At 41.3% G+C, this 14205-nt stretch overlaps 1 protein-coding gene across 2 annotated transcripts in view; it reads left to right on the top strand.

Annotated features, from left to right (window-relative positions):
- Positions 1–10032, top strand: part of IFT140 (intraflagellar transport 140) — a 50647-nt gene extending 40615 nt beyond the window's left edge. For both annotated transcript variants that reach the window (XM_032968253.1, XM_032968254.2), the window contains exons 26-30: positions 3752–3958; positions 4658–4870; positions 5595–5761; positions 7988–8129; positions 8977–10032. In XM_032968253.1, coding sequence (XP_032824144.1) covers positions 3752–3958; positions 4658–4870; positions 5595–5761; positions 7988–8129; positions 8977–9165 — 918 coding nt within the window. In that variant the 3' untranslated portion in view covers positions 9166–10032. The remainder of the gene's footprint in view (positions 1–3751; positions 3959–4657; positions 4871–5594; positions 5762–7987; positions 8130–8976) is intronic.
- The last annotated feature ends 4173 nt before the right edge of the window (positions 10033–14205 follow it).

Here is a 14205-nt window from a genome sequence, read left to right as displayed (position 1 = left end):
CTTTGCAGGTATTGGAAAACAGTCTTGTTATTATGAATGCTGGTGGTTGCTTTGGATTGTTACCCCATATCCCAGCGAGGTGATCGCGATAAAGCCCAACCGGATTACATCCCACGGTGGTGCACTCCGCATTTACAAATCAGAATCTTTATTCTGAACTTATTCAAATGTGTGCACACTTGAGGGTGATCGAGTATACCACCCAGACATTCCCCCGCAAAAGCGGCAACGGCCGAACATCTCACAATGTCCACCACCAGCGTGTGTCGATGGACGTGTCTGTGCTGATCAATTACCCAACTTGGCTGCGCCTCCAGAACAGCCACCAGGATCGCTGGCAACTCTGCACACACACACAGGAAGCTGAACGATTGCTGTGGGTTTGATACCTGCTGTGAGTGACATCTGCTGTGTGTGACACCCGCTGCTTGTGTGTGTGCGTATGTGCTGGGGACAAGAATAAAGGTGTGTAATTAAACAATGTATTTAAAATGTTCTGAAAGGATTGGAGCGATTTCATTGGGAAAAGTATGAATTTTTCCATATGTTTCAATGTGTTTGTTGATGCTGTGTGCTATTACAGTGAGGGAAAAAAGTATTTGATCCCCTTCTGATTTTGTACGTTTGCCCGCTGACAAATAAATGATCAGTTTATAATTTAATGGTAGGTTTATTTGAACAGTGAGAGAAGAATAACAACAACAAAATCCAGAAAAACGCATGTCAAAAATGTTATAAATTGATTTGCATTTTAGTGAGGGAAATAAGCATTTGATCCCCTCTCAATCAGAAAGATGTCTGGCTCCCAGGTGCCTTTTATACAGGTAACAAGCTGAGATTAGGAGCACACTCTTAAAGGGAGTGCTCCTAATCTCAGCTTATTACCTGTATAAAAGACACCTGTCCACAAGCAATCAATCAATCAGATTCCAAACTCTCCATCATGGCCAAGACCAAAGAGCTCTCCAAGGATGTTAGGGACAAGATTGTAGACCTACACAAGGCTGGAATGGGCTACAAGACCATTGCCAAGCAGCTTGGTGAGAAGGTGATAACAGTTGGTGCGATTATTCGCAAATGGAAGAAACACAAAAGAACTGTCAATCTCCCTCGGCCTGGGGCTCCATGCAAGATCTCACCTCGTGGAGTTGCAATGATCATGAGAACGGTGAGGAATCAGCCCAGAACTACACGGGAGGATCTTGTGAATGATCTCAAGGCAGCTGGGACCATAGTCACCAAGACAACAATTGGTAACACACTATGCCGTGAAGGACTGAAATCCTGCAGCGCCCGCAAGGTCCCCCTGCTTAAGAAAGCACATATACGTGCCCGTCTGAAGTTTGCCAATGAACATCTGAATGATTCAGAGGACAACTGGGTGAAAGTGTTGTGGTCAGATGAGACCAAAATGGAGCTCTTTGGCATCAACTCAACTCGCCGTGTTTGGAGGAGGAATGCTGCCTATGACCCCAAGAACACCATCCCCACCATCAAACATGGAGGTGGAAACATTATGCTTTGGGGGTGTTTTTCTGCTAAGGGGACAGGACAACTTCACCGCATCAAAGGAACGATGGACGGGGACATGTACCGTCAAATCTTGGGTGAGAACCTCCTTCCCTCAGCCAGGGCATTGAAAATGGGTCGTGGATGGATATTCCAGCATGACAATGACCAAAAACACATGGCCAAGGCAACAAAGAAGTGGCTCAAGAAGAAGCACATTAAGGTCCTGGAGTGGCCTAGCCAGTCTCCAGACCTTAATCCCATAGAAAATCTGTGGAGGGAGCTGAAGGTTCGAGTTGCCAAACGTCAGCCTTGAAACCTTAATGACTTGGAGAAGATCTGCAAAGAGGAGTGGGACAAAATCCCTCCTGAGATGTGTGCAAACCTGGTGGCCAACTACAAGAAACGTCTGACCTCTGTGATTGCCAACAAGGGTTTTGCCACCAAGTACTAAGTCATGTTTTGCAGAGGGGTCAAATACTTATTTCCCTCATTAAAATGCAAATCAATCTATCACATTTTTTACATGCGTTTTTCTGGATTATTTTGTTGTTATTCTGTCTCTCACTGTTCAAATAAACCTACTATTAAAATTATAGACTGATCATTTCTTTGTCAGTGGGCAAACGTACAAAATCAGCAGGGGATCAAATACTTTTTTCCCTCACTGTACATATGTTTAATTATTTGTTACTGTAGATAATAATTTTAGTAACTGTGGCTGTATGCCCCGCTCAACAAATGTTATTGACTTTGTTTCATAATAAAAAAAAAATGGTGAACAAATTGAGATAATTTTTTTTATCTTCACCTCCACCAATTCCTTGGGTGCCCTTCATATGGACATGGGGGAAGAAGAGGGTATCTTTTGATGCCCCAATAGGTATAGAAAATCCCATAGTACAGGGTGTTTAAAAAGATGGACCCAATTTCAAAGCGGTATTTTTCATGATGGCAACACGTTACAATTACACAAAAAGTTACAAACGGTTTATTGAGTTATCAAGTTTTACTAACCATTTTATAAATGCTCTATGTGCCCTCCACCTGCTGTACGGACAACATCGAGACGATAGTTGAATTCGTCCCAAATGCCTCTCAAAGTGTCTTCTTCCACTGAAGTCACCGCTCCCGTGATTCTGTTTTTGAGGTCATCCAGATTAGTCGCTAATGGTGGCACAAAAACACCACGGGTCTTTGACGTATCCCCGCGATAAAAAGTCGCAGGGTGTGGTGATGTCTGGGGATCTTGGGGGCCAAGAGTGTAGCGCCAAGTCTTGGGGTCCCGTGCGACCTATCCAACGTTGAGGCAGTGTGTCTTGCGAATTACTGAGGCTAGGGCCTGTTTGTGCGCTCTATGCCCCGCCCTTTCAAGTGGTAAGAGTTTCATTCATGGGCGGTTCTTGGTTGCAGAGATATAGCGATTTCAAATCGGGTCCATCTTTTTGAAACACCCTCTATTGTTACGTATGTTGAGCCACTGTGAAACTTGCCATTTGACGACATTCATAGGAATAAAAGCTTTGGAAAATGTTTTAACTGCAATTTTAAAAGTAGGGTTCTTTTGTTGCCACCTTACATTTTTTGCTTCGATAAAGCATAAAACACTATAAATGTAGGCAGCGATATGAAGGTTTGTCTCAAAATATGCCACCGATCCTGTCAGACATCAGAAGATACACAGGATTAAGCCTCGATAAAACTTTGATAGGTGACCACATTAATTAAAACGGGTGTTGTAAGCAGTAGAGGGCAGTGCAGCAAAATATGTATTTGTTCAGTACTGCCCTCACCTGTAACCTGCAGTTGACCAGCATGGTGAAGTATGCTCAACAATCACTGACTGAATGGAAGTGAATTAACAAATAGGCTGGTCATGTGCAAAGCATAATCACACGATATTATACACATTTCTAAAAAAGTTTTGCTGGCACGTGGGCGGGCGGGCGGGCGGGCAAGTGCACGTGGTGGTAACAGCATCACACACATCCGTGTGATGAAGTTGCCCACATCCCGCAGCGTTGAGCCATGTTCGTCCGTTGCGCTGATATCGCACCTCCCCCTCCACCCACCTCTCACCTCTCCAACCCAGCCGTGTACCCCACACTAATGCACAGGGAGTGCTAGTTATATTGAAAAAAACAATCAGGGTAGACTGCTAATTATGCTGAAAATGTGTGACATTTCTAAGCTGTGAGATATTAAATATGAGCCTTATATTGAGGGTGTCTTTTATTCTCAGTTCCACGAGGCACTGAAGTTGTGTCTACAACACGACTTGATGATTACTGAGGAACTTGCAGAGAAGATGACTCTTCCCAAAGACTCCAAACAATACCAGGATGATTTCCGGCGTGAAATTCTGGAAAGCATTGCTGACTGCTGCATGCGGCAGGGCAATTACCATCTGGCAACTAAGAAATACACACAAGCCGGCAACAAGATCAAGGCAAGTCTGACTACGAGCCACTCGACGATAGACAGAGTGCTTACATTGTGGTTGTGCTGAGCTCTCCACAATATGAAACAATTTACTTGTTTTTATTGACTTAACATTTTACACTGAAAAGCTTTAAGGGCAAGCTTCAAATATTACCAAATGTTTACCACTTTCACTGTCAAGAAACGGTAGTCTCATCACAGAAATCCCTTGCTCATATCAAACTACTTTGTTTGACCATGTCTACGTTGCAAGTGCATTGTGACTTTATTAAAAGTTTTTACGTATAAAATGTGAAAGTTCAGCTCTGCAATTTCATTCGCATTCCAAAACTGGCAGTAGAACTTCCACTCGATGGAGTTCTAGAGATTCCCTCTGAGAGGGTTATTGGCCTACTCTTCTCACGCTGGTCCGATCTCTTGGCAGAGATGGGAGTACAGCGCACTTTACCTCACCACGCACAGCATACCGATCGACTGGTGTGCCCACTTATACTGCTGGGTAGACATCGATGATGGAATAAAATTTAAAAAAACGTGTCCATTGTTTCAAACAATGTATGGAAAGAGCCGATTGAACTGGCAATCTCTGGATTGCAAGTCCAGTTTTGTTAACCGTTTACCTCTGACTATAATGGAATTTTCATACTATTATTGTGGCTAGTACGGATGTTGTGTAAATTGTTTTTACATTCTGCTGTTTCTGCAGGCGATGAGGGCCTTGCTGAAATCTGGGGACACAGAAAAAATAATCTTCTTCGCAGGTGTTTCTAAGCAGAAGGAAATATACATAATGGCAGCAAACTACTTACAGTCCCTAGACTGGCAGAAGGATCCTGAGATTATGAAAAATATTATCAGTTTTTACACAAAAGGAAGAGCCTTGGACCTACTGGCTGGATTTTATGATGCTTGTGCACAGGTACAATGTGTTTTTTTTTAGATATTCATACCATGAAAAGGGGTAGACATGCACACCCACATATGCACATAAAAAAGTTGAAGTTTAGAACATCTGACTCACTGGGAACTAATCCGGTGTTATTGAATTTTCTTGAAGACATGGAGCGAATGCTTTTGGGGTTTAGCCGCATGGAAATTATACGTATGTTGTCAAATTGGTTTTAAATTACCTTTGTGTAAGTGCTCATCCATGTTAAGCCCAATGAATGTGACGGGCATTTGGTTTGATATTACCCCTTATTTGTTTAAATTAATATTTAGCGAGCCCTTATTAAAATGTATTTCGTATGCTTACGCAATTACAGCCCTTTTTCAATCAACAGCTGGATGAACGCCTTCCCATGCTGTGTGGGTCGTGGAGTTTTTTTTAAGCATGCTTTTTCACACCGGTCATTGCGGGTCAATGGAAGTGTAAATCAAGAGACGTGGGAACATACAAGCACAGTATAACAATATATGTTGCCTCACCACCCATTGCTGCCCACCACATAGCCCCTGTTGTACGTGGTGATCACGCATCCAAACACTATCCAGACTCAACCATCGTTAGCTTCAAAGGTCTGACAAGGCTGGGTGTAATTCCAGATGACTTGGTCATAATGTATTTCGGCATGCATAAAATATCCTTTACTGGGCACGAGCACGAACAAACCTTTTTCGTTTATACATCTGTGTATGTACAGGTGGAAATTGATGAGTATCAGAATTATGAAAAGGCCCTAGGAGCTCTGACTGAAGGATACAAGTGCATGAGTAAAGCCAAGGTACGCAGCAGTGAAGAGCAACAAGAGAAGCTGTCCCTCATTCAGAGCAAAATTAACTTGGTGAAAAAGTTTGTTCACGCACGACGGTATGTACAATTATGCTTGCTCTGACACCGCTTTTTCAAAAATGTATACTGTAGAGAGAGTTTTAGATAGCCATATCAGCACTTTGGTAGTTACTCGAAGGTCACTGGATTTAAAACCGTTATAGATAAGTGGCATGGGGTGGAGGAGGAGGGGAGAGCTTGTGGAAGAGTACAAAAGAGCGGGGAGAGTAAGGAAAGTGGGAGTAGGTGGAACCAGAGTGAAAGGGATGAACCATAGTGAATGAGATGAGCGATAGTGAATGGGGTGAACCAGAGTGAATAGATTTGTGTGCCCTACAGTTTGTTATTTGAACAAATAAGTTGCCGATTGCTTTTTGGAACATTACAAAAGGGTAATGAATGTGTATGCTTACAAAATATACTTATCAAGCTACTCAGGTCCTCCAGGCATTAAATCCTCTGAATGGTATCTATACTTGTGCATAAATAAGCGTGTATCTTGAAAGCTCTGATCATGCACCAGGCATGATGTGCACAGCTGCTTTCTGCCATCGTACGAATGTAAAGATGATGACATGAAGTGGGAGTACAGAATGTGCGTTGGTCACATTCTGCAGTAAAAAAAAACTCATTTAAAACGTTTCTAAAACTCTGAAAAAAATTATTCACATCGAGTAATGCATTGCCTTCCAGTTTTCCTTTTAAAACAAATATATACGCAAACATGTTGAAAATAATCAAAGGTCCCTTCAATACATGTCATTTATCATTAAAAAAAGGACAGACTAATTTCCTTGCCAACATAACGCCGGCACATGGACCCACTCGCCTAATCTCTTATAGATACACGATGAATCATGGGTGCTTGCGGGGGTGCTGTCCCTGCCGTGTAACACATCATATGTGACACGTGACACAATATGGACATCACATCTTTATCGCAGTGATTCCTGCTCAAAAAACACGTTCATGATTTAAGGCACCCCCATTTATCTGCAACTGATGTCGCCGGGGCATGGGAGGCTGTCTCACCGCATTTCCCGTGTGTGTGTGTGTGTGTCTGACTGTGTGAGAGAATTGAAATAAGCCTGAATATCTCCTTTTGATATGTGGTATCAAATTGTGGGTAGACCCATACTTTCTGGTATAACACACTCGATGGTAGACAGAATGTCACACTATGTCACACTTCAGTTTATCAATTCATGTTCCAGAGATTCATCAGAGATTAATTTGCAGTGAGCAGTGCTCACATGTCCTTTGGAGTGCACTCTCATTCTCACATGCCCTACATGCCATCTCTCACAATCGCTGGCCCCACCCTCTCGCCCGATGCGGCAAGCCCCCCTCCTCCCCCCCTCTCGGGTCTATATAATGCCTCGTCCACAGCAGTCAGATTCTCTCACCTGAAGACGGTCGCTTGTTGTTGCGATCGAAACGTGATCTATTATTTTTTCTACCTACGTGACTTTACCGAAAGAACCAGAGTAGAAACCATTTATTTTAAAGGAGTGAATGTCTGAGGAGCTTTTTTGATGAGTAACTTTAATGGGAAGATACAATTAAGGATGATCTGGAGAGCATTTGAGACAAGAGGTTTAAGTGGGGATATGTGAGGATCAAAATTCATTTTTTCTTAAATGTACTCCCCCTATACTTCCAGTGGATGGACTAATTGTTGAGACTATAATATATGGAAAGTGTATTTTTTTCACAATATTAACAAAATGTGTGTCATCAACTACTAAGAAAAGCAAGTCAATGTTTTTTTTTTATTTAAGCAAGAGTTTCAAATGATTACTTTGGCTTATTTATCCTGATAGCCTCACTGAGTCTGAAGACTATTTTTCAGCAGGATCCTGCCAAGTTTTCACTGCTCTGTCTAATACCAATTGAGTAATTGTGTAGGTGATAGTTCAGCTTTGGGATGCTTCAGCACCAGTTACATTGTGAGGAAATCCATGCAGAAGAGAACATGCAAACTCCACGCAGAAAGGCACCTGAGTCAGCAATAGATCGCAGGCCCTTATCGCTGCGAGCCACAAGTGTTACCAATGTTCCAACCTACCGCCCCAAATACCTCCACTTCGATTTTTACAAACCTTTGCAAACTCCAATTCAAGATGCGTCGCTGCACGTATACACTTAAATTTTAGCATTGCACCACATTGTGTTGAGCGTTAATTGCTTAGAAGATTTACGTCTGCGGCTCACATGGAGGCGTCGTGGCCGTATGCTTAAGTGAATGTGTGACGTTTTTTGCAGTGTGTATCAGGAAGACGCACCGGAAGCCATTAAATTGTGCGAGGTGCTGGTTGAGGAGCCCGACTTGGATCGGGCCGTGCGCTTGGGTGATGTGTACGGCATGATGATAGAGCACTACGCACGCCAAGAGAATTACCAAGCGGTAAACGGAACGCCTCGCACGCACACGGTTACAGAGCGTGTGATATTGAGATGACGATGGGACATGTCAGTCTGTCATAGTAAAAAAAAAGGAAAAAAAGCGAGATGGAAGTTCAAGACGTTCTCATTAAAATTGTGCAAATGTTATCCTTGGATTATTGTATGCCGCTGCACAATGGGAAGTGAATAATGACTGTTTTATTTATATATAAGAGCACTCACCTCTGTTCTGTTGAATGTATTCAAAAGCCAAGGACTGGGTCATTTTATGTTGAAGCTATTGTAGGCACATATGTGAATTTTGTCATTAGATTGTCTATTTCATCCTGTCTGGTGCAATTTGATTTTTTTTCTACTGCCTAAATTATTAGATGGTTAGGATTTGTTTTGTGCTCATTTTAATGTTGTATTGGAGTTATAAAAATCATTAAGTATGTAACAGATGCATTGTAACCCAGGTCGCTATGCAAAAAGAGGCAATACTATTTCATGCACAACAATGGGTTTATTTCATCTCCCGGTTAAATAAATGGTACGTCAACAAAATCGCTTTATAATGTGTCCACGTTCATATATCATGAATATGAAACTGAATAATTATGTCACAACATTTACTTCATGTGCAGTGAAACGTACAACGATCACTTGGCTTCATAAAAATGTCATGCATTTTTACAGTGGTTCAATTCGTGCATCAATCATACCTATCATCGCCTACGATTAATGAAACGCATTTACGTATGCGTAACAGACTAACAACAACAAAAGGCCTTGCCTCAAACATTTTCTGCGGCCTCGGTGTGCCCGTATGTAATCTTGTGTGTGTTTTCTTCTGCTTGTTGACGCAGGCGTACCGTCTCATGGAAGCGCTGTCTAAGAAATGCACGGGCGTGAGCCTGCAGTACTTTGTGAATGCGCAGACGATCGAACGTGTACACCATGCCCTCGGCCGTCCCATCAGACACTTGGCCTGCGCTCCCAAGCCCGGTGAGGGTGAGGCAGATGCCGTGGACGAGGATGTGGAAGATGAAAGTTGAACGCGGTGAAGTTTAATGTCTGGCTACCACATTTATATTATTACACTTATATATAGAGAGACTTCCCTTTGCGCCCCCAGAAACATGTGTACGATAGTACAGTATTGCCAGCAAAATATGGGGTTGTGTCTATGAAAACTAATCGCTGAATAAATTACTATCTACGTCATTTTTATTATTTACAGCATAAACGTATTATTCAAAGTTGCAGCCTTTTCGCTTTTGTGAAATTATCTTACGTAAGAAAATGTGTAATTTTAAAATTATTTTTGTATAATTTGTAGAATGGCAATACAGAACAAAATTCTATAATGTTTAAAAATTCACGTGTACAAACTTAGATACTGTACATGTGTATGTTTAAACATTAGTTGGAAGGTATTGTACTCTGAAATGCAATGTATTGACAATCCTGTAACAGGTAATCTTGGACCTGACACACAGTTCAATCATCCACCTTCTGTGCGAATAAAACATATAAATCTTCATTTGTAGCTGCTGAAATGTAAATACAAACAACCTCTACAAATTTGTTTTTTTATACAATCTAAAAACAATCGCAATTGATTAACATAAATTGTGCATGAATAACAACATGGGCAAAACAACCCTTGTGCTGTCTTATAACTACTCCCATAAATTTTGGGGGGTTTTTATCCTTCGCTTTGTTGCTGTTAACCAATTGACATGTAGACATCTGTTTCATTGCAAGCATTCGCTATTTATTATTGGTGTTTAATGATTGAGTAAACACAGCACAAGATGTGTTGTTAAATGATTATGTTTCTCTGGAATGGATTTAAACTGATGTTATTGATTGGCATTTCTGTATATTAAAAGTTAAAATAAATATGTCAATGTATTTTATACTGGTCTATGTCCGTAAGTCATGTATTCACCCAAGATATTAAGGAAAATGGTGAAGTTCAAGGTATGGGAGTTGGGTGGGAGGTATGTATATGTATACAATGCTATACTGTGCATGTTTGCACACTTGTAATTTTAAATCCCATTACAGACTGCAAGGCTGCACCACAGCTGTTCTGACCATCCTTTCATTGAACATTTTTTACTGACAAAATATAAAGCATACTTTTTACAAGGTGTTCAGAAGAATGGACAGTACAAGCTAAGGTTTGGAGGTTTGTGTAGTCCTAAAATGCTATATATGACTTGGCATTAAAAATCCCACTTCGGTATGGCAAGGCTGTAGTTGTTCTCACCGTCTTGTCATCGAACAAAACACATCTGGATCGCAGAACTTGTGCAATGAAGCACGTTCAGAGTTCGTGGCTCCTTTTTGTACAGGCATCATCAGCCGCTGCCCAGAATGGCTGAGTGCTCACCCTCTTCTATTATTCACAAGCTCGCCTTGTTTAGTGCACATAGACCACAACAGCAATCGCCAATATGTATTTCCCCGTAAATGCATCTCTCTTGTGCACTCTGGACTGGCCGCTATTCTGTTGACGGTCCGGATGTCCCCGTACAAGTATATTCAGTCAGCTGCATGGATTCTTCTAAATCGGCGCGGGTACATCCGAGTCTCCTTGGGTTCACATTTTATTTCCAGTTGCACTCTCAGAGGTGCCTGTGTGGTCCTTGAAATCGAGTGAGGGATATGCGACGTGAAGACACCGGCGATGTGGATTTCGGTGACACGCAATTGCTCATCCCATTTGGGGGCAGTGCGCGGTCTCCTTGCTCCAGCGAATCGTACGGGGCTGCATTGCGCCACCGATACGTGAGTCTGCACAGTTTGCTTCGTTATCTCATTCTGCACGGGATCCACTTAAGTGTTTATGCAAGGACAGGTTAACTCGGGAGGCTTCAGGGGATGCAGCTCAGAGACTCGAATTTTGAGGAACCGTCAAAATAGCTTAATGGTTGAAAATAATATAACTTCCTAAATCCATAACATCACTCGTGTGTATCTGTGCCAGTTACATATCTGTAATTGAATTCGTTGTATTCGTTTTAAATTTGATTAGAATTGACACTTTGTAACACATTTACAAGCTAGGACTGATGTCACCACGGTGAATAACAGTAGAGTGTTTTGGCATCTTGCATGGGTAGTTGTAAAACAGTCGAGCAAAGTAAGTGGCCCTGAATGTATATAGCCTGTGCTATCGTGTGGAGAGCAACAGCTGAACGAACATACGTAATTTCAGGCACTACTATTTCAACAAATCAAAATTGTGTTTGATAGAATGTTGTATTTTACCATATCAAAGTGGGAATTGTCAGTGTTATATACCGACTTGTGAACAATTACGCATAATTTACGTAGAATCTGATTTGGCTGCGTATTGAAAATAATTTTCAGGTAGAATATGATTTAATTTGAATGAATGTGTACCTTTCATATGTGAGCGTATTAGGACAGTATCCTTAGGATGAATGCAGGTAATAATACAAAACAAAATCACGTGTAAAAAGTCACATGGCAAAATGTCCACGTGCCAGGGAATCTATGGAGTGTTTAATATTGAAAAGTAAAATGTCAAAATAGCTCATTTAACATTAGGAAATGTACGTCACAATTAAATGTGAAAAGGAATGCGAATAAAAAATTGAAAATACTGATAACAGTTATGATCAGGTCAGAACCTATCAATACCCAATGTATCACGTTGAAGGGAAATCTTAAGAAATATCGAAATGTGAAAAATTATTCTAGAAATGTGATAAGGAAACCGAGATCGATATCATACTCATAGATTACACGTTTTATTTTATTTAAATCGTGCGATAGAACGCACAACCCACGCGTGTGATGATTAGTTACGAGTGCTAATAGAGTAAAATGGTTTACATGGTTTTGTACATTTCTGCAATTGCAAATATTTTATACGTATACACCATCAACTTCAATGTATGTTTTTGTTTCCCCACATAATATGGTTTGATCTCTCGACCTTTGGGCCTTTGAGATCACTCTTTCCCACGAGCAATGGTTTCAACGTAAGAAAAAACTGTTTCAAGTTGAGTCTCTTGGGCAAAACATGATCACTGGACAGCCTCGTGTTGTTATATGGCTAAGAGCTACCTTGGAGCCATATGAATCAGTAAAACAATATTCAAGAGTGTATGACAGCTGCGTCGATGTAACAATCTAGCACCGTTACGGGGGGTGTACCGAGATGTTTAATCACGGAGAACATTACCGCTCGTGCCATGTGTTTTAATCTCAGACGTTAAAACAATTGCGTCCTCTCGGCAGTCTTGAAACCAGCCAGTGACAGTTTATCACAGTCACCGCAGACTATTTCTGGACGGTAGAGGCAAGATCCCACCCACCTTTAACGCCGTGGGGCTCTCTTTAAGCTCACAACTGCTGCTTCAGCGAATAAAATAGCGGCACCAAGAGAAGAAAAAAAACGCAATCTGCTGATGTGTTGGTTTTTACATATAAGTATTGAATCAGAAAATATTTTTACATTCCCTTTAATTTGTTTCACTGACGTTCCTGCACAGATATGCATATCTGGCATCTACACGTTTCGTGGCATCTTATATATTTAGGCAATATGTCGCCGAGTTGTGTTTTAAGTGATCGTAATGGTCTAGATGGTATTCTGCAATATTGGCCTAATCTGTTTGCAATGTTTCGTGTTACTGTACGGTTTGCTTTTAATTATGTATGATCCACGTACATCACAGCTGTAATAACATTGATCTTTGAAGTGTTGTGTAAAGAAAGCAACGCAAGCATGTGCATTGACATGGCAAATATCTATACATACCCAAGTCAAATTTATGTTTAAAAATATATTCCAGGAATTCATTCAGTGAGTAGTATGACGTTTTCAGGATGATGCTGCATTGAGATATTTAGCCAGTTCCATTTCGGAGTATTTTGCAATGTTTAAAAACAAAAACGTAATAAGCATCCCCCTTTATTGGGATAATTAGCCAATTCCATTTGATTGTTTGAAATCTGGGAAGAATCCGGAGAGAATATTAATGGCATCCTAGAGGACGATCGTCATCCTTCTGCAGTACAATTTATCAATATCTTGTTCCAGTATTACGAGACAGTTGAATATGTGGCGATTAACATGAACAAATTATAATGAACCTTAATTCAGGAAAACCTCACCAACTCTTAAGCCTCTCTTCATGAGGTTTCTGCATTGTGATGCGTGACCAATCCCATTATTTAATCCGTGTTTGGTAACCGAAACCAGGGTACTTACCCGCAGAAACTCCACCAGCATTTTTTTATTGCTGTGGTTGTCACATCTGATGAAGATTGCTTGTGTTGCAATCGAAACGTCGTGATTTTTTTATTTTATTTCTAACTATGTGACTTTACCGATAGAACCAAAGAGTATGGACTCCTGCAGTCACGAAAGCTTAAAATCAAGAAGGACCCTCATATTGGGTCAATAGTCCTCTGCTGTGCTCCCGTGTCCTGCAGGCTATCTCGCAGCTCCATTAACAGCAGAATCAGAATATTTATACTTGGAGGAATCCGATGAACTACAAAGCTCTTTTCCACAGGCGTCCAGTAGGGGCGGATCAGAACGTTACAAGAACAAACAATACAAAAACACAGTGAGCACCGTTGGCTACGTACGGTGCGAAAGAAATTCAACATACATACTGTACATATGTAGGAGAGCATACCATAAGAAAAGTAAGCAAATCACACAAAGACTCAAACTAAACTATTTTTATTCAACCAGGTGAAGCCCACTGAGCTATTCACTTCTTTCATAGGAAGTCTGCTCGCCTCCAAACTCGAACGTGCCGCGCGCACGCCTTTGCAACGAGAAACAACTTCGTGAAAGCCCATACCTCCGTATGATACTTGGCCATAATTCAGGGGCCCTCTTCTCAATCCACCCCTGGATAATGGGCCTCCTCACGTCACTGTCGGTCATGGGGCTCGGTTAGTGAGGGTTGGTGAAGGCAGGAGAGGCGGTCGTACATTGCTGACATTTAAAATATATTTCTAGAACCAGCCCTCTGTAAATTCGCCACGAAGTTCATGGCCGTGTTGGGTGTCATGGGATTTATTTGAACATACTT

Source organism: Petromyzon marinus, chromosome 39 (genome assembly GCF_048934315.1).
Source record: "Petromyzon marinus isolate PM22_M1 ecotype Great Lakes invasive population chromosome 39, UKy_Petmar_22M1.pri1.0, whole genome shotgun sequence".
Taxonomy (NCBI): Eukaryota; Metazoa; Chordata; class Hyperoartia; order Petromyzontiformes; family Petromyzontidae; genus Petromyzon; species Petromyzon marinus.
Note: the sequence above shows the minus strand (reverse complement) of the source record. Positions and strands in the feature narration are given on the sequence as shown.